The 27,987-nt window shown below is 43.4% G+C and overlaps 1 protein-coding gene across 8 annotated transcripts in view; it reads left to right on the top strand.

Annotated features, from left to right (window-relative positions):
* PLXNB2 (plexin B2) overlaps nt 1-27,987 on the top strand; it is a 334,154-nt gene that overhangs the window by 86,510 nt on the left and 219,657 nt on the right. For 4 of the 8 annotated variants that reach the window (XM_065555277.1, XM_065555271.1, XM_065555301.1 and 1 more), the window contains exon 2: nt 10,388-10,462. The exons of 1 other annotated variant lie outside the window; for it this stretch is intronic. In XM_065555277.1, the coding sequence (XP_065411349.1) occupies nt 10,388-10,462 (75 nt within the window). Of the gene's footprint in view, nt 1-10,265; nt 10,463-27,987 lie in introns of all 8 variants that reach the window. 3 more of the 8 variants (XM_042844152.2, XM_065555316.1, XM_065555282.1) reach the window with 1 other exon arrangement.

The raw sequence follows: 27,987 nt of genomic DNA, 5'->3' as shown, positions 1-27,987 counted from the left end.
TTGTATTTATTTTCTTCTGCGTCACTCTCCTATAGTATGTCCAGTTGTGGTTGGCCAGTCATAGGAAGGGGTCATAAGGATGGCATTATCAGAGGCAGGGCTTGGATTTAGACCTGAACATGGTCAGACTGATCTCCTTCACTGAGGCGTTCTATAGCTGACGAGCACTCACTGAAACAGCCCCTTAAATCCAAGATGCCCTTATTCTTAGGTCAGTCCATTTTGTATCATCCCTGTCAAAAGCACTCTGCTTGGGACGGTTGCAAATATATTTGTAGTCATAGCTTGTGTATGAGGCCTTGGCTACACTTGCAGCTGTACAGTGCTGTGAGGTAAACCTGTCTTCGTACAGCTGAGTAGGGAAAGCGCTGCAGTCTGTCCACACTGACAGCTGACAGCTCAGTGGCATGGCCACACTAGCAACATTTGCAGCTGTGTTGGGAGCGGTGCATTATGGGCAGCTATCCCAGCATTCATGTGGCTGCAATGTGCTTTTCAAAACAGGAGGGGGGTGGGGTGAAGTGTGACAGGGAGTGTGTGGGGGGAGAGAGTGCTTTTTGGAGCGTGTCATCACTCTATTTTGCAAGTTCCGAACTCCCAGCCCCCTGCTCATTCATTCACTCACTCAAAGCAAACAGCAAACTGTTTGCTTTTTCTCTGTGGTAGGAGCTTTGAAACTGGCTCTTCCGCATTCCTGCAGCCAGAGTATTGGCCAATTGACAAGGTGATCAGTACAGCTTTGCAGGTTGATTCCTGGTACACACTCACAGGGGAGAGTCGTAGCCACTCTGCTGTATCTCTTATGCTTCTCGGGGAGGTGGAGTACCTGCAGCGGTGTACCCAGGGAGATACAGCGCTGCAAGTGCCCTGCCAGTGTGGACAGGGAGTGAGTTACAGCGCTGGGGGAGGCTTTACAGCGCTGTAACTCGCAAGTTTAGCCAAGGCCTAAGATATCCTATATAGGTATTTATCTGGCCATCATCACCATAGAATCTGGGAGGAGAGCCTGGCCCTCTTGCAAAATGCACACACTTTTCTCCCTGTACTCTATCAACTTCTGTAAACTTTCTTTTAAGAGAGCCAGATGTTGTCAGGATCCGCTTTGTGGACAGAAGTGATGGCTCATCTCCCTTTCTTAGGAAGCTGTTTGTTGGACAAACTACCATTTTACTTGTCGTGACTTGCAAAAATGTGTGTCCTCTCTCTGCCTTTGTAGAAGTTCTCTCCCCTTATATTAAGCAATGGAATAAGGAAAAGGTAAATTTCATCTGCCTTAGGCCATAGTAAATTAAACTTCTCCCAACATAGTTCACTAGAGCCTCATAGTTAGATCTTCTAAAGGAAGTGCCCAGAGTCTGGCTTTATAGCTGTAACACTGTCACAATCAACTGACAGACCAGATCTGCTTAGGATTTTAATATACAATCCATGGTACAAAGGGCTTTTATCCCCTCTCCTAATGCTGTAAACTAAAATTGAATTTTAAATTAACCCAAGATCCTATGCTGTTTCCAAATTTAGATAAATAATTTGCCTTTTTTCTTTCTATAAGAATATATCTGATACCTTAAAGTGAACTGCGTTTCCAGCATTGACACTGAATGTGTTCTGCTTGTCCTTGCCTTCCCTTGGAGGAGAACACACATACTGTGGTGCCTTTAAATTACTGGTGGCTTGTCAGCAATCTGCCAGTTTGTTCTTGTAGTTTAAGAATTCTCAGCTTTTTCTGTTTCCATTTCTGTCTGATGACCCTTCTATTATCTTAGTACAGGTGTAAAATGATTGGACAAGGTACCAGACACTGGAGAATCTGGGTCAGTGCTGCTTAATCTGAAGCCTCATGATGTTCGCATAGACCAAATCTCCCTGAAACTTTAAAAATAATGTAACTGGGGGGAAAATTGGGAGAGTCAGATCTGTATTTTTGAGATTAAACCTTCTGAACCCACTGTAATGTGCTGCCAATATCTTAACAAGGGTTCTGTCAAACATATTTCCCCATTACCAAATGATAAATTGGGTGTGTGGGGGTGGGGCGGGGGGGAGATTGTCTTTTGGCAGAGAGCTGCAATGAGGAATTGTTCATTCCCTGGCCCCTTGTCTCTTCCCTTGTAAACAGAAACACTTCTCATAACCATATCCAGGAAGCTAACACTGAAGGAAATCCTCAGTGGGCAAATAAGCCTGCGTTCAGTGTTCTAGCTAACTGGGCAATGTTTGTTTTTATTCCTGGAAAAATATACCAAGTATATTGATAGTACACGGGACAATGTGTGTATTTTGAGATGAAGGGTCAGGAGTATTGTCCACCAGGGACAATACCTGCCATTTTGGCACAGTCCTGTGCGTTCCAAAGCAAAGCTCTTCAGAAGTAATTTGGTGAACTCTAGGGATAAATATCTCTCCCTAGGCTGACTCAGTAGTTGCATCCAGATCAGGAGTGAATTCTAACGGGCTAAAGAAAAAAAAATCACCCTGAGTTTCACCTTCAGTTTTGCTGGTGTGATTTTTAACAAAGGACTTGTGACAGCCATTGCAAGATCCCTGCTTCCCTTTTCTTCCCCATCCTCTCCCCACGCCTGACGGCTGATTCATGCCAGCAAGAGCCAGGCATCTGACTCTGCTTTGTTTTCATTAACAAGTATAGAGATATTTGAGGTATTCCATTTCCTGGCCTGCATAAATGAAGGGAAAAACCGTCTTAAATTGTGACCAGAAGTTAAGCAGGCCTCGACTGACTTCCCAAGAAGCTTCCCTTAGACAAAAACGAGGAGTCTGGTGGCACCTTAAAGACTAACAGATTTATTTGGGCATAAGCTTTTGTGGGTAAAAAAACACTTCAGATGCATGGAGAGAAAATTACAGATACAAGCATAAATATACTGGCACATAAAGAGAAGGGAGTTACCTTACAAGTGGAGAATCAGTGATGACAAGGCCAATTCAGTCAGGGTGGATGTGGTCCACTCCCAATAATTGATGAGGAGGTGTCAATACCAAGAGAGGGAAAATTCCCTTTAGACACAGGCCTTACCTGTTTTGCCCCAGTTGTAGTGAAAAGTGGTCAAAAAGTCACCTGATAACTGACACACACAAAGAGCAATAGGTCCAAGCATAACATTTTTGTCATCTCCTCCTTTACCATCGGGAGGTATTTGAACATAAGTGGTTTCTTTCTGAAGCATTTACACAAAGAAGGTGCTCTGTCATAGATGACAATCTTTCTGATCAAAAGCACTTTAGTGCATTCAGATAATTCCACAAAGAGAGTAGACTCTGGGAAAGGCCCCAGCCTTAAAGTACATTATGACATCGGTGACAACAGGGCCGGCTTTAGAAGGTGCGGGGCCCGATTCGGATACCCGGCGGTGGTCCGGGTCTTCGGCAGCGGGTCCTTCACTTGCTCCGGGTCTTCCACGGCACTGAAGGACCCGCCGCCGAAGTGCCGCCGAAAACCCGGAGCGAGTGAAGCACCCGCCACCAAAGTGCCACCGAAGACTCGGACTGCCGCTGGGTGAGTAAAAATTAAAAAGTTAGGCGCTCTTCTTTAGGGCGCGAGGCCCTCTTAGGCACGGGGCCTGTTTTGGGGGAATCAGCCTAAAGCCAGCCCTGGGTGACAAGGTCATTCCCAGTATGCAAAGAAGCCAAAAAGAAGTAACTCCCCAATTAAAATATCCACAAAGGCATCTCTAACAGAAGACATTGAAATGCCATCTCTGCACAGTAATATATTTATCTTGAATTTTATCGTTCTTTTCAAATGAGGAGCATAGTGTTTGTGTGTGTGTGTGTGGGGGGGGGGAATAAACAGAAGATGCTATAATTCTGCATCTAAACATTTTTTTTAAACATGAACCTTACATAGTGCTTTATACCATTAATAAATAAAGGGCTCTGTTATCTCTTTTCTGTAGGGCATTGAAAGTGTGAGCTTCGGGGGGAGGGGAAATGCAGGGTACTTGGAATTGAATTTCAGCCAGAATATATGCCAACGAGATTAGGCTTCATCTTTGGTCCTGGGGAGAGGAGAGCGTAAGTGGGTTTATCATGGGGTTTTCACTCACTGTCATTTCCCCCTTCTTTATATGTCATTGCTAGCCTTCTAATTTTTCCAGACAACAGTGCACACACCCCTGCAGCTGGGCCTGCATAATGATCACCTACTTCTAGACTGACATCAGTGTGGCTGCATAAATCTGAAGCCATCGGGGTGCCTATCTTAGCACTCTCCCCCACCTTCTTTTTCTGAAGAATAAGTGTCCTCTCTGCAACACTCTCATTTACCACCCGCTCGCGGTACCCGCCGAGCCAAGAAGCTGTTGGTGACTATTCTCCTGCCTATGCTAAATGTCTGGAAATTGTTCTTTTCTAACAAATATACAATTATTTTTTTTCTTTTCCAATGACAATTATTAGTGTAAATTGAAGCTTGTTCAGCGGCTGTATTTGACACAAACACTGTACAGTATGGCATTCAGCTTCTGTGATAAGCAAAGCTGACTCTCTTGATGTTTTGAATTAGGGAGTTGGGAATATGAAGAGCTTTTAGGACGAAGAATCTTGTTGGCTGAAATACTGGTTTTTATAAGATCTTAAGCTAGATATCGCCATATCCTCTGAGGCCCTATATTAATTCTGAATGATTGCTTCAAACCTTTGAATGAGGGCAGAGCTCTTGGCTTCCCAGCTGCCGAATTCATCCAACACATTGGCAGCTTGTAAATCACAAAGGGCTTGTGGACTGTTTAAAAGGCATTATTTTACAATAGGTCTCTTCCCCACCCCTCAACCCACAATGTACAATGTGTATTCAGAGGGCAGCAGCTGATATTCAGGAAAACTAAGGTTTTTCCTCTTGCCCCCCACGATTGGTACCCAGAAACATGTGGATTGAAAACAAAACAAACAATAATGCAAAATTGGTTTAAAAGAGGACATCCTGAAGTATTTTTTGTTCTGCGCTCAGGATCTAAAATTCACTGTACATTGCATAATTGTTCTATGTTAGCACGCTTTGCATACGGTTGAGGACCCATGCACCTTCATTTGCCTATGGTAGTTAGAAATGAAGGCTAGATCTCTGGTGTGTAGAAGGGATATAAAATTAATTAGTGAATTACTAACAAGCTATCATTTAGCGTAAGGAGGATTGAAGACTTGTACTTCCAAGAGACTCTAGGGCAGTGGTGGGCAACCTGTAGGCTGCAGGCTGCACGCAGCCCATCAGGGTAATCCACTGGTGGGCCATGAGACTGTTTGCATTGACCGTCGGGAAGCACAGCCACCCCCAACTCCCAGTGGTTGCGGTTCGCTGTTTCCAGCCAATGGCAGCTGTGGGAAGCAGCGGCCAGCACCTCCCTGCGGCCCGTGCTACTTCCTGCAGCTCCCATTGGCCAGGAACGGTGAACTGCAGCCCTCGGGAGCTGCGGGCGGCCCTGCCTGCAGACAGTCAATGTAAACAAACTGTCTCTCGGCTTGCCAGCAGATTACCCTGATGGGCCGCAGGTTGTCCACCACTGCTGTAGGGCAATGTCTACACTTCACGGTTTTGTTGACATAAGGCAGCTTACCTCGACCTAACTAATGGAGTTGTACACACGGCAATGTTCCTCCTGCAGCTTTAACTCGCCTGCTACTCTGACATAATAAAACCACCTGGATGAGAGGCATAGAGCTTAGGGCGTCGTACTTAGAGCAACAGTGTCAGTGTAAACACTGCATTGTTTGTCACCCTAAGTGGTCTCCAGGAGATTTCTAGGGTGACCAGATGTCCCGATTTTATAGGGACAGTCCTGATTTTGGGGTCTTTTTCTTATATAGGCTCCTATTACCCTCCCTCCCCCCCCCTTGCCTGTCCTGATTTTTCACGCTTGCTGTCTGGTCACCCTACAGGTATCTCAGTGCCCACCCTGACTGTTCTGGTCACAGTTTTGAACTTGGCTGCCCTGCAGCCAGGTACACAAGATGAATGCCCCTCCCCTGTTAAAGCCCTGGGAAGTTTTGAACTTGCTCTTCCTGTTTGCTCGGTGTGGAGAGTTCACATGGTAACTGCCCAGCTGAGCATGCCGGCTCCACGCAGCAAATGCACTCCTGCCTGGAGACCATGGGAGGTGGTAGATGTCCTGGGTCAGTGGGGAGAGGAGGCTGTGCAGTCACAGCTCCACTCTAGCTGCAGGAACTTGCTGGGGCATAAAGGGTATTGGCTAAAATAGGAAGACACAGCTGTGCCATGTAAAACTCAGAGCTGTAGCAGGCATAGCAGAAGGCAAGGGGAAGCAAATAGTTGCCTCTGGTGCAGAGCTGCTGATATGCTGTTTCTACAAGGATGGGACTACGGTCAGGGTGGTGAATAGCCCCCCCCCCCCTCCCCGCCCCCGTTAAGTTCTTCTTACAGCCTTCAGAGTAACAGCCGTGTTAGTCTGTATCCGCAAAAAGAAGAACAGGAGTACTTGTGGCACCTTAGAGACTAACAAATTTATTAGAGCATAAGCTTTCGTGGACTACATCCGAAGAAGTGGGCTAATAAATTTGTTAGTCTCTAAGGTGCCACAAGTACTCCTGTTCTTCTTCTTACAGCCTTGTGTTCATAACACACAGCGCAATACTGAAGAGCAGTGCAGGATCCATAATTTCTCACACAGATGGCTGGTTTGCACGTTACCAGGGCAGTAGAAAAGCAGCTGGAAACCTAGAAAGATGCCCATGGAATGATGGGACTGAGAAACTCGCATCATGTGATGCTGAGCCTGCACCCATGAGGCATTTCAAACCCTTCCCAAAACACCTTGTGGCAAGTTGTACAATGGGATAGCTACCCACGGTGCTCTGCTCTCTGTTGATGGAAGAGCTACGACTGTGGATGCGCTCTGCTGACACAAGGACATGCAGTAGCAGTTTAATTACAGCGTTGGATGTATATCAACGTAACTTAAGCCGACTTAGCTTTGTAGTGTAGACCGCCTAAGAATTAAGTGGGTTGTTTCTTAATAAAGAGAAAGAAGGTAGGTGAGTTAATATTTTTTTTATTGGACCAACTACGGCTGGTGGAAGGGATAAACTTTTGAGCTTCATAAAGCTCTTCAGGTCTGGGGAAGATAACCAGAGTGCCTGAGTTAAATACAAGTCTGGACAGATTGTTAAGCATAAAGGGTTCACACATGCCGTAGGAGACTACTTAAAATGAAGTGAGCAATTAACAGCAGGCAGAAGAATGAATTACAAATTGTAATGAGCCTTAAAACCAATGCATCTGTTTAGTCCATGGTTTTTAGTGTCTAGCAGAATTATGAATTTAAATTCCCAAGCTCATCTTTTGTGTGTGTTTCCTTTGAGGATATGGACTTGAAAGGTCAGATATGGAGTAACCACTTTGTGAAAAGTGGTTGCCTATGGGTGATATGGTGTTTTGTCTTATCACTTTTCTGTGTGCGTTCATTTGAGAACTTAACTATACATAATGCTGTTTCCTTACTTCTGACTCATGATGACTCGTTGCAGCCATGAGAAAGAGGCAAATCCAGTGTGATTGTTTGTGTGCAAACAGAATATGGAACTGGATGCCAGAAACAAATACCCACATGAATTCGGCTTATTAGGTTGTTTCATATTTGGGCTTTGTTTGTAACAGAGATAGCACACAAGACCCTATGGAAAGAGGAAAGCTCTATCGCTTTTCAAAGTATGCTCAGTGTTAATGATTTTTTTTCTGCTTTGTAAATGCTCTCAATTGACTGTAAAATGTAATAAGTGCTAGCGTGTCAATGACCTTTACCTACCCAGCTGGAATAATAGGAGAGAGCTGGTCTAAGACATGTTGCAGTCATCGCTGACAGGTTGCCTCTACAACCAAATCTGTATAATTATAAAAAGAAAACACGGGCATGGGTGACAGTGGTTGTCAGTTGTAATAGTTCTTACTTCCCTTGATTAACTTAAAAAATCAGTGTCATAAGATAAAATATCAATTTGTCCTGTTACCTACATGATCTTTTAATTGAGGCTACAGGGTTATAGATTCAGGCCTTGATAAGTAACACCAGCGTAGGACCCCTCCACCCCCCTCTCTTTTTCTCTAGGAAAGCAAGCAGGGGTTATTAGCTCATGTTGACTTGACATGAACAACTATTGGCCAATTTCCTATGTTTTTTCCACATAATACACAAGTATAGCATTATAATGGATACATTTGAGAGCTCCCATACCTGTGAATTTCTGTGCAGAAAACATATGTAATAGTAGAGTATGTTGTAGTAGTTACCAATTTTGAGACCATTCTTGCCTGATATTTAAAGTGATTTAAAAAAAAACCTTACTATTGATTATTGTACATTGGGTAATAACAATCTGAGTAAATGCGTATGGGGATAGAAAAAAAAAATCTTTCTCTGATATTCTGTCATCAGACTTCTGGATCTCCAACTGTTTCTAATTAACACTCAACCTACAAACATTGCAATACCATAGAATTTGATAGTATAAAACAGTTATATTGGACCAGTCTGCGAATGAAACTGTAACTCAAGACCAATAACAATGTGCAATAATCTCAAGATAGGCGAATCTGGACAAAATCAACTCTTCCTGTAGCTGTAACATGTCTGCCCTTCTTCCCTATGTAGCATCGCTGCTCCTAAGCAGAGCTAGCAAAACCTGATTAGATTAGAATTTGAAAGGGTGAATGTGCACTCTTTTCTTCACATTTGAGATACTTGCAGTAGAAGGGAAGTGGAAGAGTTGGAAAAAATGACCTATCCATTCCTCTCTAATAAAAAGAGTACTTAGAGGTTCTTTCTGCAGTGCACAAGCTCTTCATATGCTTTTCTTAATCAAGCATAAATATATTAGTTATCTAAGGATTGCAAAAAGGGTTCATGAGAACCTTTGTTTTCTGAGTGTCTCTCAGAAAGGAGGCTTTTAAGTGCTTAATAAACCTGCCAAAGAGCAGTTTAATAATTCAGTTTGAGTAAAATATCAAGCCAGGGCAAAGCTCAAAGACTTGTTAGCTTTGTGTGCCATTATGTAGGTTTCTGAGTGACCCCTGAGCCTTTTGCCCTTTGTTTGGCACAGGGTGGAACAGAAGCATTACTGAGAGCAGTGTTGCAAGCGAGGGGTAAGAGGAGCAATGCTGATTCAATTTCCTGTAAGCCCTTGGTGTGACAGCTGTGTATGATATGAGAAATAAGAGATGGATTTTTGTTTTTAATTTAAAAATACACCCTGATATAATTATCTGTGACGCTTAAAGGGTTACTGAGAAAATATTCATTTTACAAAGCAAATACTAGCAAGCTTTATAATGCCATGAAGCATAGTAATAATTTTAAAATTCTTTTGAGGTTACCTATGTAAGGAGCTAGAATTTTTTTCCTTAGTTTTCATCTTCAGTTAATTCCCCAAAGGATTTATCTGTAACAAGGGAGATTTCGGTTACATATTAGGAAAATCTTTAATTTTTAAACTATATGGGTAATTAAGTTAAGGTCAAGGTCGTGGATCTTCAAAAATTGATGCCTATAAATTAGTTCCTGAAGTCATTTGGAGGCGCTTAGGTGTTGGTTGATTTTTAAAATCGGGTCGTTTAGTAAGGTGCCTTCTCTAGGTATCAATTCTTGAAAAACTTGGCTCATCTAAATTTATATACATATTTTAAGCCTAAATTTGGCTCTCATTAATAGTACACTTATGTTGAAACAGATTAGAAAAGAGGTCCGTTTATGGGGTGGCTCAAGAAGGTAGTCTCTAGAGTCTGTACTGTTAGGTCATGATTCAAAAGCAACCCTGATTCGTTGTGACCCAAGAGTCATCACCATCTGAAAAGAGTGGTGACCTTGGTCCAACTTCACATGCAGAATCTGTATTTACAAACTGGGATAAAATGGCAACTTTTTTATCCATCTGAGAGATTATGCAACTACCCTTTTGTCCTTAGAAATGACACTGCCAGATTGAGAGAGACAGGCAGGGAAACTTCCTTGTACTCTGGATATAGAAAACTTCAGTTCTTTTGTGTTGTAAAAGTTCTGTCCAACATAAAAACAGAAATCTACTAAAAGAGAAAAGTACCCAGCTTAAACAAAAAAAGTCAAAAACATCACCTGCTGGTATCAATCTTAATAATGGCTGCTTTGAATCTATGGTAGGTTGGGTTATTTAAACAGAAAACAAATCTAAACATTTATCATAGTTGCATCAGATGTCTGACTCCAAAATGTCTCCTCACATCTATATTGTGAGAGACTTAAGTATTCCTTTCTTTCCCCTTACAGGTAGACTGATCACAAGGCCAAGACTTGGTTCCAGGGCTTGTTTTAGCTCATCAGCGTTCAGCTGAAAAACCTTTCTAAAAGGCCAGATACTTAAACCTTCCCATCTCCTTCCTTATTCCCAGCTGGAGCATATTATCATATTCTACACAGTGCTACAGTGGTGTCTGCACATATTTTCAGATGAATTTTATTTTCAGGTAAGTGCACATTTTTAATCAATAGCACACTATTTTCCATTTAAAGTGTATATGTTCCTTGTCAATTTATATAACATACATTTTTTTCTAAGCAAACTACAAATCACATTTTTATTGCTATTAATGGAGAACAACTTGTAAGAGTTGATTTTTGGAAGGGTAGTGTTTTAAAAAACAAACAAGTGGTAGTGGTTCCAGTATCCATAAATCTATGTATGGAGGGAATGTTTTACCAGAACAGGTTTGTGCCAACATCAGCAACATGCTACAACCTAATAAAGTGTTAGTGTGTTAACCCTGTTTTTCTTTGCTTTTATTCTGAGTCTCCTGTAAGGGACTTAAACAGACAGTGTGATCCAGTGAGTCTTGTGAGTGTGGCATTATGACTGTGTCCCTGGGGGCGAACAAATAGATTTAGGATTGTTCTGCTATCAAGTTTGCTCACATTGATTAGTGAACACTGGTTTGGCAGGAATCATAGCAGAGACTGCAGTCAAAGTCTCTTCTTCCCACTGTGAGTTTGCTTCATTGTGAAGTGTCTTAAGACCGTGTTTATCAATCTTTTTGATGCCATAGACTGGTTTGCTGCCTTCCTAAACTGTGTCAGGGAGATCTCAGGGACTGGCGCCAGGCCACGGACCGGTCATTGAGGAACATTGTCTTAAGAGACATAAGGTTACTGTTGAGATTAATAGATTGCACATACATGGCTTTGGGTGAATCTTTTACTTGCAAACTGACTTGAAACCATGTAAAGAGAGCCTGCCAGACATTTTGACCAAGTTCTGACTTCTGGAGAGGTACTTCAGGTTTTGCATCAACATGAGAGAAATATGAGGTTTGTAACTATTTTCCTATCAGTGGTGTAGCTCAAATGTTGATCTCTTCTTACCAGTAATAATTGTCCGTAAGTGATACTTTTTCAAAGATAAGACCTTACCTTCTTAAGAGTCTCTTAAATATATCCTGCATTAACTTGAAAGACATTATAACACAACAAAATGGAGAAGAAAACAAGAGTAAAACAGATAGATAGATAGATACACTTGCTCATTGAAGATCTGTTAGGCCAATTTTCCTAATTTTGCATCTCTCACTTAGCTGACATGCAGCCAGTTATCAGCTATCTTTTTTTTACAGATGGTGTAATGCAATTTTAAACTTCCCCCTAGGAACTAGAAGAAATAATCTGCATATAATTTTACAGATACCTGTTCAGCAGAGTGAATTGAAAAAATTGAAAATGCATAGACTGATTATAAAAAGAATCTTCAGATGTGTGTGATATTTCCCCCCTCTAAATATAGGAAAGAGTTTTAAAGCAGCCACTATTTTAATTGGTCTAAAGTGTAAGTATATGTGTGTGTTGGCAAGAGTATCCAGAATAAGATGAATGTTAGTACATGATTAATTTTCTTGTGATATTGTTAAACTATGCTGCATGCTGTGGTTTATATTTTTTAGAAACTGTTTAATGTAGTGGGCATCTCGCCGAACACTTTCTTTAGTTTTAAAAAAGTGAAGTTTTACTACCAGCTGAAAAACGTTAATGCTCTCTTTTAAAGTCAGAGACTAGTAAACTTAAGTGCTTGGAATTAAGTTACTCCATGTCACAGTACTAGGTCAAATAATGGAATGTAAAATCTATTTCATGGCCATTAAAGATTGTGTTGTTCTCTACTGTCAGAGTGGGGAGTATTGACCTTCATGTCATGGTTGAATTCCAGGTAGGGTAATTACGTTTTCTGAAGCTAAAATTTCCCTTGTAGTTTTCAGTCAGGTAAGAGATTCTTCCTCACTTCCAGTCCTAATCCTATATTTGTCCAAAATAAGGGATCTGCCTATTTTCTGAGCCATGATACCTGGGTACTACGGAGTAGTAGTTCAGCTCTGGCTCCACATTTTCTGACTTTCATGGACCCTTACAAGATGAAAAAATATGTCTGGGAATAGTCTAAATCTGACACCTTTCTGGATTTGTTGATGCATCTGATAAGAACATAAGAATGGCCATACTGGGTCAGATTAGTGGTCCATGTAACTTTGTAGCCTGTCTTCCGACATTGGCCAACATAAGAGGCTTCAAAAGGAATGAACAGAACAGGGCACTCAAGTGATCCATCCCCTGTTGTCCAGTCCCAACATCCGGCAATCAGAGGGCTAGGGACACTCGGTTCATAGGCTAATATTGGTGGACCCATCCTCTCTGAATTTATCTAATTCTTTTTTTAATCCAGTTATAGTTTTGGCTTTCACAGCATCCCCTAGCAATGAGTTCCAAACACTGACTGTTGTGTGAAGAAATACTTCCTTTTGTTTGTTTTAAATCTGCTGCCTATTAATTTCATTGGGTGGCCCCTGGTTTCTCTGATTACAGAAGAATATTTTAAGCATAGAAAACATTCCATCTAATTGAGGGTTAGCCACTGTAAAAGCTCACATTTTAAACAATTAGACCATTACCAGAATTAATATGCAAGTTCCAGATAATAGCTGGACTGAAGAGGTTAATTTTTTTAATTTTTCAGAAGCCTTAACTGAGCTGGTATCTGTTTTGTTGAGATCTCTTCCTTGAAAGGAGAGATGGGCATCCCTGTGCTTTTATAATATGTGTTAAGTAATAAAAATCGTAGTCAGTAGTCTGGATAGGGGTTCAGAATATGCCTCATTACTGTAAGGGATCTGTGGGATAGTAAATGTGAATATTAACTACTCTCATTCTTAACAGTAGAAAATGCTAAAGGAGAGAGAAATGGTCTAATTTTGTAGCAGTTTTATGAATTGTGTAAATCTGTATTTTTTTTAAAAAGGTTTATAGGTTGTCCAGTCTGGTTTTATGTATGCACCACTTCATAAAAAAGAGAAGGAAAAAAACAGCTTTGAAATGCTGTAAAATTAATATATAATGAAAAATTTCCTGATCTATACACAACACTATCAGACCGTAGAAGCAACCTCTATTAGTTTCCAGCTTTATTACATTTTCTTCCCTTGACCAGTGGCCAGGACCCGGGCAGTGTGAGTGCCACTGAAAATCAGCTCGTGTGCCGCCTTCAGTTGCCTACCCCTGTTATAAGCATTCTTAAAATTTGATACTCTTAACATGTTTCCCTTTCCAGTGGCTAACATAAACATTTTTGACAAATTCATCTCTTTATCACCTTTCTTTAAAATGCCCAAATACATCTCTACCTCGATATAACGCTGTCCTCGGGAGCCAAAGAAGCTTACCGTGTTACAGGTGAAACCGTGTTATACTGAACTTGCTTTGATCCACCGGAGTGCGCAGCCCCCCAACCCCCGAGCACTGTGATGTGTAAAGTGTTCTAAAAGCACATCAAGCTTCTTACACACAAAGATGATATGCTGGAAAGTGTTAATGGTAGCCATCAATCCAGACCTGGTAAAAGTCAATGGGTGTACTAAGCACCCTTCCTTCAGGCTATAGCAGTGGTTCCCAAACTTGTTCCGCTGCTTGTGCAGGGAAAGCCCCTGGTGGGCTGGGCCGGTTTGTTTACCTGCCACGTCTGCAGGTTCGGTCAATCGTGGCTCCCAGTGGCCGCAGTTCGCTGCTCCAGGCCAATGGGAGCCGCAATTGGCCGAACCTGCAGATGTGGCAGGTAAACAAACCGGCCCGGCCCACCAGGGGCTTTCCCTGCGCAAGCAGCGGAACAAGTTTGGGAACCACTGGGCTATAGGAAGGAGAAATTAAATGCCCCTTTGTTCAGTGATAGCTGAAAGAATAGAAGTCACTACCTGAGGTACAGATGAGCATAACAAGGCGTGAGTAAAAGCTAAGCCATGTGGCCTGGGGAGTTTCCCTGGCAATTGATAGCAAACTGACTGAGACATTGATTCCTTTGCAACTGTGTGTGAAAGGAATGAGAGAGTGAGCAGTGGTGCATGGCCCTGGGAAAAAGCAGAGAGCAAGAGAGAGCATGAACTGCTTTTGGGTAGAATACTCGCTGAGAAGGGAGACTTGGATTTCTGAGCAAGGAAACTGGCTCTTTGTCCGTTTCTGCTGTGTTCAGAGAAACAGGGCTTTGTGCACATCAGTGGTGGGCAACCTGCAGACTGCGAGCCGCACGCAGCCCGTCAAGGTAATCCGTTGGTGTGCCGTGAGACAGTGTTTACATTGTGGGCAGCCGTGCCTGCAGACAGTTAGTTCCCAGCGGCCAGGGTTTGCCATTCACGGCCAATGGGAGCTGTGGGAAGTGGCAGCCAGCACGTTCCCCTGCGGCCCACGCCGCCTTCTGCAGCTCCCATTGGCCGGGAACAGTGAACCACGGCCCCTGGGAGCTGCGGGCAGCCGTGCCTGCAGACAGTCAATGTAAACACTGTCTCGCGGCCCGCCAGCGGTTTACCCTGATGGGCCACAGGTTGCCCACCACTGGTGTACATTGTTTGTAAATAAACAGGATTGCCCCCAAAGAAATACCTTGTTCCCGTAATCAACTTCTCCTAATTGAAACAACCTGGCAAGGCCACAGATATTGACTAACCACTCGGAAAAAGAGGCAACAATATTAACCTACATTAATGTACATGGTTTATTGGTCCTGTTTACTAAGGCCTGCTTCAAAGCCCATTAAAATCAATGGCAGTCTTTTGATTGACTTCAGTTGGCATTATCCAGTTAACAGTTCTGCTACAAAGTTCTATATGTGCAAGAGTCCAGGCTGCACATCTGCAAAGGAGTATGTCGTCGCAAGATTAAATGGCATCATTTTCATGCTTTTGTGCAAAATAATACTAAATGCATTGAGAACAAGCTGTTAAGGTACCTGATCTCCTGCAGCTCATAGGACTGCCTACAGGGTAATTCACAGCAGCTCGACTGAATTGAGAAAAACAGCTCACTGGTAGCTTAGGTCTCTAAAGAAGTGTCACAGCAGGAAATTATTTCATTTTGAGCCTGAGAAGTATTTCAGCCAGGTGACAGCAATCATCAGAAGCAAAATTTGACATTGTTAAAGAATCCATAAATATACAGTGTGCTCTGCATTAAAGGCTGCCCACCTACAGGGAGAAAGTTCTGTGGAATGCTATGTTAGTCACAACTCATTCTTATGAGAGTTTGAGCAAATAAAACACAACCACCTAAATTAAAAGGTTCGTAGAAATCAATAAGCATTAGAAGTAGGCCAGTATTGAAAGCCCTGGCAGCTACTTACATTGGTATTTTGCTCCCACACCCTATCCACTCTACTCAAGCTGCTTATGAATTCGCCCTTTGTGTCCATTTCTCATATCTACATCAGTGCCTTGTTTCATGTGGCCCCTGTTCCTAGAGCTCATGCATCTTCCCTTCTAAATCTCTTCCCAAAACCCACTTGTTTTTCCTTGAATGATAGTCTTGAAAATCCAAAACCTGTACTACATAACCATCAAGATATGTTCACTGCTTTACTAAGTGACTGACTGCATGATTTGATTGTCTTTGATTCATACGTTCATCTGTTTCCCACACCAAAAAAACCTCAGTCCCTGTGTTGTTGACTTCTTCTGTTTTTGTCTTAACTCTGGCCTTGATCCTGCAGTTGGATCTGCACAAATGCACATGTGGTAGTCCAGCAAAGTTGGAGAGTGAGGCAGGGTCGGGGCATGACTGCATGGCACAGAGGTCCACCTGCGTATATCCAATTTCAATGGATATACGCTCTTTGAACCTGGCTGCAGACGAAGGCTTCAGGCTTTGCAATATGGCTATAGATAAAGGCCTTATCCTTACACAGGAAAGACTTGGACTTATCAGTGGTGCCTGTCTCAAGTCTTCACAAGAGCGAATATTGAGACTATTTTAAAAATTAAAGTGTTTGTATCCATAAGTCATTCTAATAATGTTAAGAAATGTAATTAACCGTAGCTGAATTACTCTGATGTTTGCATAATGAAGGAGTGGGAGACACAAAGTCTGCTTACACTGAGATATCCAAATCATTATAATACGTAAACTTCAAACTTTAGAAAACTTAATCACAGATCAACTTTTTAAAAGCCAGCTACCTTTTCAAGAGTGTCTTACTGGAGTATGGAACAGAATTTGTAATGAACAAAATACTTTTACCAGTTAAAGCCATACAGCTGATAGACTAGGGCAGACATGGGCAACCTACGGCCCGTGAGCCACATCCGGCCCATGGGACAGTCCTGCCTGGCCCCTGAGCTCCCGGCCGGGGAGCCTAGTCCCTGGCCCCTCCCCCGCAGCCATGCCACTGTGCGGGCCGCACTCTGGCCCACCGCTGGAGTGCAGCTGGCTCTGGCCGGGTGTTGCGGCTGTGAGCTCCTGCTGCTGGTAAGGGGGTGAGGAGTCCTGGGGGGCAGTCAGGGAGGAGGGGGTGGCTGGATGGGGCAGAGGTTTTGGGGCGGGCAGTCAGGTGATGGGGAACAGGGAGGGTTGGGAGTGGGAGTCCCGGGGGGCCTGTCAGGGGGCAGGGATGTGGATAGGGGTCGGGAGGGCAGTCAGGGGACAGGGAGTAGGGGGGTTAGATAAGGGGGTGGGATCCCGGGGGGCAGTTAGGGGCGGGGGGTCCCGGGAGGGGGTGGTCAGACGATGAGCAGAGGGTCGTTTGATAGGGGGCGGGAGTCCCGGGGGGGCTGTCAGGGGGCAGGGGACTGGATAGGGGTCGGGGCAGTCAGTGGACAGGGGGGGTTGGATGGGTTGGGCGTTCTGAGGGGAGCAGTCGGGGGCAGAAAGTGGGAGGAGGCGGATGGGGACGGGGGCCAGGCTGTTTTGGGAGGCACAGCCTTCCCTACCCGGTCCTCCATACAATTGCGCAACCCCGATGTGGCCCTCAAGCCAAAAAGTTTGCTCTCCCCTGGACTAAGGCTATTGTTGATACAGTATCCGTTGACATAAGATAGCATGTAGACTTTTAACCGCTGTCATAGCAGGCATTCAAGGTGCATTGAAATCCCAAAATCACTGATAAAATCATATCTGAGAATTCTGGACAGATTATTAGCGGGAGGGAAGCCACTCTGACAAAGACTGTCTTTACCCCACCCCCACCCCCGCAAAAGTGAATTTATTCTTCTGAGCTTTCTTATTCAGTTAAGTCTTGTCTAGTCCATACACAAATCTATTCACTTTCAGAATGTGTTGTAGTTCTAGAGAATTTAGATTGTACGGTATACACAAGGTAAAGGTTTTTGCTTCTTATATGGAGAACCACCTAGCAGAATGCTATTTTTGTTAATTGGAAGAGAATACAAGTTCCAAAGGGCAATAATTAGATAGCAGATAATGGCAGAGGAAAAATTCATTGGCAAACAAAACATTTTCTAGATGGAAACTCTTGGTAGAAATGAGTCTGCCAATTCCACTTCATTTGCATCTTTATTAGTAAAAACTATGAAATACTGCTGTTTAATTCTGAACATGTCCATTGTACGAGCAGAGGGGACTTGGTGTGATTTGTAAAATTTGGATTCTGCTTCTGGAGAGTAGTGGTGAATGTGTGTGTGGTAATCTGAGTCTATTCCTTTTAGTTCAGTGGTGTCCACTCATTTTAGTCAGAGCGCTAGACATCTTATTTCAAAAAGACCAAGGAGCTACAATCAATATTTTGATGGTAGATTTCTCTTCCTTGTTCCACTCCCTTTCTGTCACTCTGGCAGCAGAGTGGAAGGGACTTGCAAGCCCTCTGCTGCAGATATTCTTGGCATGGGGATGTACCCAGCAGGTGTAGAGCTTGTGTACAGAGCATCCTCTGTACCTCCCAGTCCAGTCTGTGGTTCAGGGGCATGATAAATGGCTAGCGAGGAAGTGGCTGGTGTGCACCCTGCTCACACTGTTCCCAGCTGGCACATGCCCCCTTGTGATCCATTGTCCGTAGGTGCACATTAAGGCAGCCTTTGGGCAGAGAATCAAGGAGCTGTCAGTGGTTGTGGGTTCTCAGCATTTTTTTCCCCCTCTGCTACAGCTGCCCTAGGGGTAGCTGTGTAGGGAAGAGGAAATAGCCTTTGTTAGACACTTCTCCTGGCTCAGGCAAAACCAGTCAAGTTCCCATCCTGCTCTCCTTGGGGGTCCCACAGCCCACCAGTGAAGCAGGAAGTAGTACAGCCAGAACTTCTGTCACCTGTGATACACCTGGTCACCAATTCTGCTGCTGAACAATTGCTTAGAGTACTCCTGGTTCATACCAGAGCTGTTCCTTAAACTGCTAGGAAAGTGAGGGAAGGCAATTGGGATACCTGTTCAGCTACACGTAGAAGTGGGGCTAATTCAGACACGTCAATTTAAGAACCATGGTGTGGCTCAGTGAAAACACTTTGAAATCATGTACAAATACAACATTTCTTCTTCCATAAGGCTTAATTCAGTCCCTTACAGGCCACAGGTTGGACATCTCTGCTGTAGCCCCCAGAAGTAAAATTATAGTTCTACAGAGCTGGGACTTAGAACTGTAGTGAAATTGTGGGCAAGGAAGCAGTGTTCCCTCTAATTTTTCCCATACATGTGTGGAATGAGTTTTGTTATGTGCACCAATATAGAGGTGATGTGTGACACATCACTCCATATTGGTACACATAACAAAATTCACATTGTGGGGGTGGGGCCGAGGTGTTTGTTGTGTAGGAGGGGGGGCAGAGGGTTGGGGGGTGCGAGGTGTGTGTGTGTGTGGGGGGGGGCCTGGGGTAGGGCTGGGGATGAGGGGCTTAGGGCTGGGGGTGCAGGCTCTGGGGATGAGGGGTTTGGAGTGCAGGCTGCCCTGGGGCTACAGTGGGGAGAGAGGACTCCCCCAAGCTCTCTTTCCCAGCAGCAGCACTTGAGCTGGGGGGGATAAGAGCCTCTCCCCCTGGCCTGGTCCAGACTGGGGGAGGGATGCTCTCCCCTGGCTGCAGCAGGTCCAGGCTGGGGCTGGGTTGGGTCCAGGGGAGAAGCATCTCTCCCCGCCGCAGCCTGAGCACCTGCATAGTGCTTAATAGGCTGCTCCGCGGCATCACAGCTTAGAGGGAACTTAAGCAGGGACCAGATATGTAGACGCCTGGATTACATCCGCTCCTTAAAACTGAATTCAGGTAAGACCAACATTCTTCTAGTTGAAAGAGGGAAAATGGGGTTCTTGCCTGCAGACTGGCAGGCTGCAATCAGCACCAGGCTCTGGTTGCTGTTGCATTAGTTATGTAATAGTTAATTGAAAATCTTCAATAGGCTCCATTAAGGGAGCCTATTCTGCGCCCCAAAAATCTTATTACAGCTGCCATCATTCCAGCATAGAAGAACTGAGAAAGGAGGTCTAAACCACTTCTGAATAAACTCATGACTTAGCAATATGAATCAGTTGGTCTTTATTGCTAGCAGGCCGGCTCCAGGCACCAGCCCAGCAAGCAGGTGCTTGGGGCGGCCAAAGGGAAGGGGCAGGACGTTGGGCTGTTCGGCGGCAATTCAGCGGGGAGTCCCGAATTCCCGCCAAAGAAGAAAGCGGCTTGGGGCGGCAAAAACCCTGGAGCCGGTCCTGATTGCTCGTCTTTGCCCCCTGGAATTGAGCACTCGTCCTTCCATATTTTTCGTTCTTCAGTGACTGCTGGCAAAAGTAGCAAGAAAGAGGATCTAACCAGGCCTTCTAGGCTGCAGTACAAGGCTCTACTTTCATAGCCTTCTTTCTTTTTCCCCCATTTCTCAGTCCATTGTGCCTTGAGCCTGAGCTACCACTATAATTTAAAACTGAAATTACAGAAAGATGATTCCAATCTCTGTGTTAAACTCTAACTGAGCAGCTCCAGACTAAATATTATTGTAAGACTAACTAAATATTGTTGTTAATGTAGGATTGGCGGAACCAAGTTAGAACAGTATTGTTGCAACCATAGGTCTAAGCCCATGTCCCTATACATAAGCAAGAGCATTGGGGTTTTTAAAATACAGTTTTGCCCTATTCTAGCTGGCTGGCTGAAGTTAAAATGAGTTTAGAAACCAATTGAAGCAGGGACTGTGTGTTTTAAACATGGTTTATTATGCATTAACTCATTTTTCAGGGCACTTCTCTTAAGGCCTCAAGCCAAGATTTTCAAAGTGACCGGTGATTTTTGGTACCTGAATTTTTGGATGCTCAGCTTTATACTCCTTCTAAAAGAGCCTGGTTTTCAGAGGCTGAACTCAGCACTTTCTTCAAAGTGTCTGAAGTTGGGCACCCAAATATCATTAATCACACTTCAGAATCTTGGCTTCAATTCCTATTTTTAAATGCAGGCAATTACCGTATGAGATGTTAATGTGTTGTCTTGCTGGCTGGCAATACCTTATTTCATACCAATTAAATGTGGTTTTGTAAAGTGGGCAGGCTCTGGAGAAAGGCTCTCTACTGCAGTGCCATTCTTCATTGATCATAGGCTTCCGTTTGGCCCAGGTGAGATGTGACACAGATGTTCATGTATATGGATGTTTGATAGCTCACAGCGTGTGAATTATTAATCTTCATCCTGTTTTGGGTGTCTATATTTAGGAAAGGAATACTTAGCATAGATGGCAACTACTGAAGGATGTTTCAGAGGCTGAGGATTGTTTTGTGTCAGGAAATTATCAGCCAGAGGGAGCATGCTAGTGCAGTTACTGCCTTTTTGCTACCTGTTCTGTGGAGAAATAGATCACTTCAGTTATCTTCCAGTGCTTTCAGCATCTTTCACAACCCCATATTTACTTAATAAGTGTACATTATGCACATTTGTTGGAGTCTCAGAACTTGGGAAGAACAGCAATAAAACGAAATAGCAAACATGAGCTTCCACTCATTCTACACGATTCCTCCCTCATGTTTCCCCACTTCGTTTTCCCCCTCACCTCCTTGGATGATTGTCAGGCAAACCTGGTGTTGGAGTAACATGGAAGGTGACCTGAGCCTGAATTATTCATTCTGCTATGCACGAGGTCGCCCAAGATAACACATTGACAAATGAGGGATAAGTACATATGGCAAACCTCCTTTTGGGGGCAGAGCGACACTGAACTGCACAATCTGAACTGTGTTTGCAGGCTTGTGCACACTAAGCTTTAGTTTTATTTTTGGTTAGTGACAAAATTAAAAGCAACCTGGAATCACCTGTATTGGCCTCAATATGCTCAGAACTTTTGTAGCTCTGCATTAAAATAATGATTATAATGAAATCTCATGCTTCAGGGATTCAGCCAGTAATCTGTGAGGGATAGGAAGTCCCCCCCTCCCCCCGTTGATGCATAACTAGCTGATGTGGCTGTTTTTTATTTTTATTTTTTGTTATCTTGTGAAGCACTAGAGATTGGCCACAACAAGAGACAGGACACCAGATGGAGGTGGGGACAGTGGAGGACTGGTTCTAAGGTGGAACAGAGAAGCTTCTTTTTCAAATGCCTGCTAATGTGTCTTGCTCACGCACTTGGGTTTATGCTGTTCACCAGATTTGGGATTAGGGAGGAATTTTCCCCCAGGTCAGATTGGCTGTGACCTTGGAAGTTTTTCAACTTCCTCTACAGCAGGGATCAGCAACCTTTGGCATGCGGCTCGCCAGAGTGAGCACCCTGTTGGGCCGGGCCGGTTTGTTTACCTGCCGTGTCTGCAGATTCGGCCGATTGTGGTTCCCATTGGCTGCAGTTTGCTGCTCCAAGCTAATGGGGGCTGCAGGAAGTGGTATGGGCCGAGGGATGTGCTGGCCCCCGCTTCCTGCAGCCCCCATTGACCTGGAGCGGCGAACCACAGCCAGTGGGAACCGCGACCGGTCGAACCTGCGGACGCGGTAGGTAAACAAACCGGCCTGGCCCGCCAGGGTAATTACCCTGGTGAGCCGCGTGCCAAAGGTTGCTGATCCCTGCTCTACAGCATGGGGTGTGCTTTGCCTGCTGAGAATATCTGTGTATATATCACCTAGTCAATTCCATGCCATTGCAGGGGCCTTGGGCATTAGTGGCACCTTGGTCTCTCCATTCTCTTCCTGTGGTGCACAGTTCAGTTTCCTGAGGACTGAAATGTTGTGGTGTAGCTAAAATCTTTGGGATTAATATAGGAGTATCAGGGTGTAAATTAATGGCCTGTCATGTACAAGAGGTCAGACTAGATCTGATGGTCCCTTCTGGCCTTAAAATCTATAAAAGTATGAAGTTACCTTATGATAACTTTTGATTTTTATTTAAGATTTCTCAAGAATTGAAACACCCAAGTAAATAATAATATAATAATATATGGAGATAGATATATCTCATAGAACTGGAAGGGACCCCGAAAAGTCATAGAGTCCAGTCCCCTGCCTTCATTAGCAGGACCAAGTACAGTCCTTAATTCATGAAATAGTTGAATGAAGTTTGTTTTCAGTGCTTTGAGAGGTGAAATGTTTCTGGAAACTTAAGAACATTCTTCTGAGGTTTCAGAAGCCAAGTGTTCCAAAACTTTTCTTGCTGATAATGGACATGAAGTCCTGTGGGAGATTGTTATTTTGAAAAATATTTATGGCTTTACTGCTGACACGAACATGGTTGTTAGAATATTTCAAGTGCTGATAGCGTAAAGTGGCCTTGACTGGAATTTTGGTAATCTTGAGTGAAAACACATGTTAAACCCTTTGTTGAGCTATCCTGCAAAGCTATGGTTGGTAGTGTAATGTGCTTAGGAAGGGGGTTTTGTGCTGGTACTTTCCTGTATTATTTTCAACTTGAAACCCTTTGTACTATTTTGAGGGGAATGGGAGTTAAAAGGAGAGTTGAATGTACAAAGGATGGTCCTACACGTACGTGTGTGTCGTTTCCCCCCCCCCCCCCCAGGAAAATGTGGTATTTGAGTGAAAAGTTGCAGCTGAATCTATAGTAAAACTGCAAATTTGTACTGATTTAATTGCAGTGTAAAACCTCATCATTATCCTGTGAAAAGCACCACTGATGCCCTGACTTCCTTGATAACATAAGAATCTGTTCGTGGTAATGACCATTAACTCACTGACAGGGTGATAACGAGATTACAGGGTTCAGTTTCCTCCTCTTTATAAAAAAATGGTTAGTGCACGTGCTACCCAGGCAGTCAAACTTCAGTGTATGTTGTAGAACAGCCAGAGAGGTTTGCACACTTTTGTTTTTTGACAATCTAATCCCTATAGGACACTAGGTATTTTCTGTTTCTCTCTACCTCCTCTTACACATCAATTGCATGAATGTTTTGCTAATACCCTGGAGTGATGCATTTGTGATTTGTAACACACATTGTTTGGTTTCTGAAGTGGTAATAGACTTGTAGAGACTCTGCTAGAGGTCACCCTTTTTTCATAACTACCACATTTTTAACAGATTTTTGCCTACAGAACTTCACTCACTTGGGTAATGGAGTAAAAATAGCTTGTGTTTAAAGTTAAAATAATCCAGTTAGTCTCTAGCATGGACCACCAATGACTTCTGATACGGTCACCCCAAATGGAGTAGCTCTGTGCACAGCAATCATGTACTCATCTATTTCATCAGACACCTCTTGATAACATTATGAAAAGGTAATTTTTTTGGCAGGTTCTGAGTGATTTCAAGGAAATGGGGACCTGATGAAAACTCAGTGGAAAACACTTGTTTACATGCAGAGCTGGTACAACCTCTCAGAAGCATGTACTGATTCCCATAAAACAGCATATTGACAAAACACCTGAATGCTGTCATCAGTGATCCATGTCTTAAAGATCACTGATATAGGAAGTAATGAGACCACCATTTCAGTGCAGGAATATTTAATGTTCCTATCCTGAATATAAAAAAATTCAAGATATTGTTACCAGTCTAATGGCTAAACGTTAGTCAGCGTGATGTCCAGACAACTGCATAATATTTCTATCTATGGTATTAGTCAGAACCTACACAGCAGTGGCAGAAATACAATACTAAGTCTCCTAACTGACCATTTAAAAAGCTGCTTTGTTTGTGTAGCTTTTGTCTGCCTGCTTATACCTGTTCAGTTTTGTGTTAAAAGTTTATTTTGCTTTTCCTTTTATTTTGCTGATTCTGCTGTCTACCTGCAACAGTTTCCATTGTTGCTTCTAAATAATTATTTGCCTTTAGTTTAGTGTCACTGTACCTTTAATATTATGCATCCTATATATTCTCAACTTGTGACTCCTAGGATTACAACGGAAATATAGACAAAGACTATAGCCTTGAACTATGTAGCACATTAGACCTAAGTTATGCAGAAACCTCTTATCCTGCTCTCACCACCTACCCAACCATGTACATTCATGTATGTGGAAAGGCTGTACTGACTTGAGTGATGGCAGAAGGAGAGATGAGAGGAAAAGTAGTAACTGAAGGCTACACTGGCGCTGTACAGCGCTGCAACTTGCTGCGCTCAGGGTGTGAAAACGCCCCCCCCCCCCCCCCCAGCGCAGCGAGTACAGCGCTGTAAAGGGCCAGTGTAATCAGAGCCTGCAGCGCTGCACGCTCGCTCGCAGCGCTGCAAGCTATTCCCCCCGGAAATGTGGAGTACATACAGTGCTGCGAGAGCTCTCTCGCAGCGCTGGCCGTGGCAGCGCTGTGAAGTCCCGAGTGTAGCCAAGGCAGGAGGCTGTCATCTGGGGCTGTTAAGCCACAAAGAAGCCGAGCTTTTTCAGATTGACTGCTAAAGTCTGTTGTTCCTTATACTGAGCAACTGAGAGAGAATACCAGTACGACACATGTATCCCTTATGCAAAATAAACTTATCACAAGTTATTTGTGTGTGACAGCCACCATCTTACCCAATGTTGGAGTTGAAGTGGAGCCTCTATGGCTAAAATTGCAGGTATGTCTACACAGCATTTTGGAGTAAGTCTCCCAGTCTGGGTCGACAGACTTGGGCTAGCAGGGCTTGTGCTGGTGCTGTAACAGCAACAGCAGCTGTATAGACAGCACTTGAAGTTGTAGCTCGGGTTGGAACTCAGGCTCTAAAGCCTTCCGCCTCCCCCCAACCCCATGCTTCAGAGCCCAAGTCACAACTCGTCTACACAGCTATATTTTTAGCACTAGCATGAGTCCCGCTAGCCCAAGTCTGTTGATCCAGGCTGGGATGCTCGATCCAAAGTGCTGTGTAGACCAGGGGTTCTAAAACTGGGGGTCCGGGACCCCTTGGAGGTCATGAGGTTATTACATGGGGGGGGTCATGAGCTGTCAGCCTGCACCCCAAACCCCACTTTGCCTTCAGCATTTATAATGGTGTTAAATATATAAAAAGTGTTTTTAATTTATAAGGGGGGGGGGTCGCACTCAGAAACTTATGTGAAAGGGGTCACCAGTACAAAAGTTTGAGAGCCACTGGTGTAGACATACCGCATACCGTATCTACAGCTTGAGCTAAAGAACCATGCTCTGTAACTTGGGCTGTAAAAGACCTACATGCTCTTTAGGTGAGGCACAGAGGGAGATGCTACACACTGATTAGTGGGCTGTACATGCAACATGTAATTTATCATTGCGCTCCCTGAAATCCCAAATGTGATCTACCTTAGGGCACTAGGAGCAAAGAAAAATAAAATGGTTCAGAAAAGCTCCAAAAAGAGAGGAAGGGGAAGGATAGGGAGTGCCAGTGACTCTGTGGTGTGGGCCTAGGGGGACCTCATCATGACAACTCTGTGGCTTAGGGGGGACATGCACATTATGTGTCATGCTTTCTTCTGAAACCAGTGGAGATACTTTAGTTAAAAAAAAAAAAAAGAGTGAGTTGATGCTTGTAGATAAACTTTAAGGCCAAAGAATTTGAAGCTGACTAGTAACAGACCCCAGTAAACTGCGGATGGTTACTGTGAAGTGTCTGCAGTGGCTCACAACTGAGTGTGCCTGCCTCAGACAGCGTGACCATTACATGCTTGCAAAACCAGTACACTTGTAAAAAATGACTCCTGATTTGGGAGGCTTCAATTTTGGGGTGCCAAGATTTGATACTTTTTAAAGTATCCACCCCCTGAAAATTAGGCCTCTTTAAGGTGTCCCAAAATGGAGGTCCCAAAATCACCAGGGCCTAAATATTCCAAAGTATCTAGTGTATATTTGTTTTGTTAGATATATTAATTTACCCGTTGTCTTGCTAAATCAGAAGTTCTTTAGATCCCAAACCAAAAATAATTCTCAATAATACATATTTAGGCATGGGTAAATTTCCAAACAAATTCTTAATAAACTAAAAATTCTTGCCATACTTTTATTGCTGATTTACCCTCCTGAGATGTAAACTCATCTAAATCATGAAACTAGTGGGTGATTTTTTTGTTGTTTTTGTACACAAACTCACATGCTTGCTTTAGTTTTCTCGGCGCGTAGCACAATGGAGCCTTTCACATATCTGAAGGTATTTAAAGGTGGTGGTTGATGAAAGGTGATGGAAGTTCTACCCTTCCTTTAAATAAATAGTCCATATTAAAACCGAAGTACTTTCTCTCAGAGGTCCTTACTTCAGTTTGCAAAATTGGTCTGTGAGGACCTTTCTTCCCCCAACCTTGGATCCCTGCTCTAATGTGAATTTGGCCACAAAAGTCTCTCTTTAATCTTCGAACTTTTAACCTTTATATTCCACCTTCTGCTGCAGCTGACTCTGGTGGAATGCACCACTTCAAATATTAGTTTTTCATGTCCCACCGCCACTTACTCTTCCAGGTATATCTTGGTATTGCTGAAACTCAACATATTTATAAAATTGCATCATTCCAAAATGTTAGACTTTCAACTTGGAAAACAGCTCATGGGTTCAAAGTAGGTACACGTTCTACACCTGCCCTGCTGTTCCCTAGCCATTTTTTGTGCTTATGTAATCATGGTTTCCTATATATATATATTTTTTAAAGGGTTCTCTCTCCTGTTGCTGTCTGAAACATGCGCGCACACACACAGAAGGGGAACTGGTGAAACTGACTACACACACTATATTACCAAATGCACAAATGCTTTTCTAACATTACTCTTTCCCCTGCGGGACTATGCAACTCAATCTGTTGGAACAATTTTATTTTTCATTCTCAATTAAATAAAATGGAAAATGGGTAATACAAAAAAGACCAAGATAGATTAGATTTCTGGCCACTGAGAATCTTTATTTAGACCTGTGTTTAGCCTTCTGCTATTCTAATCTCAGAATACCAGCAGAAGATGATTTTTATCTTCCTTGTTTTTATGAAAACATTTGACAGTGTCCACAGAGAAGTCCTCTGGAAGATCCTGTGATACTATGGCATTCCAGCAAAGATGGTTAATTTGATAAAAGTTTTGTATGATGAATCTGCTCGCTGCATTAGGACAAAGAGCAGAGACACAGAATGGTTTAAAATAATCCCTGGTGTAAGGCCAAGTTGTGTACAATCCCCATTTGTCTTCTGCATTGTTATAGATTTTGTGATGAGAAGAACTGTTGCTGAGGACACTGATATTGTTTGGGCAAGAGAGAAGCTGAGACATTTAGATTTTACACATGATATAGTCATACTGGATACCAGTTTGGGTGGAATGAAAAGACTCTTTATGAGCATAAAAGCAGAAGCTGCTAAAATGGGTCTTTGTATCAGCATGCAGAAGACCAAGACCACGAAGGCAGAAGAAAATACTGTCCATGTCGGCAGATGTGTGA

This window comes from Chrysemys picta, chromosome 1 (genome assembly GCF_011386835.1).
Source record: "Chrysemys picta bellii isolate R12L10 chromosome 1, ASM1138683v2, whole genome shotgun sequence".
Lineage (NCBI taxonomy): Eukaryota > Metazoa > Chordata > Testudines > Emydidae > Chrysemys > Chrysemys picta.
This window is presented reverse-complemented; position numbering and strand designations above follow the sequence as displayed.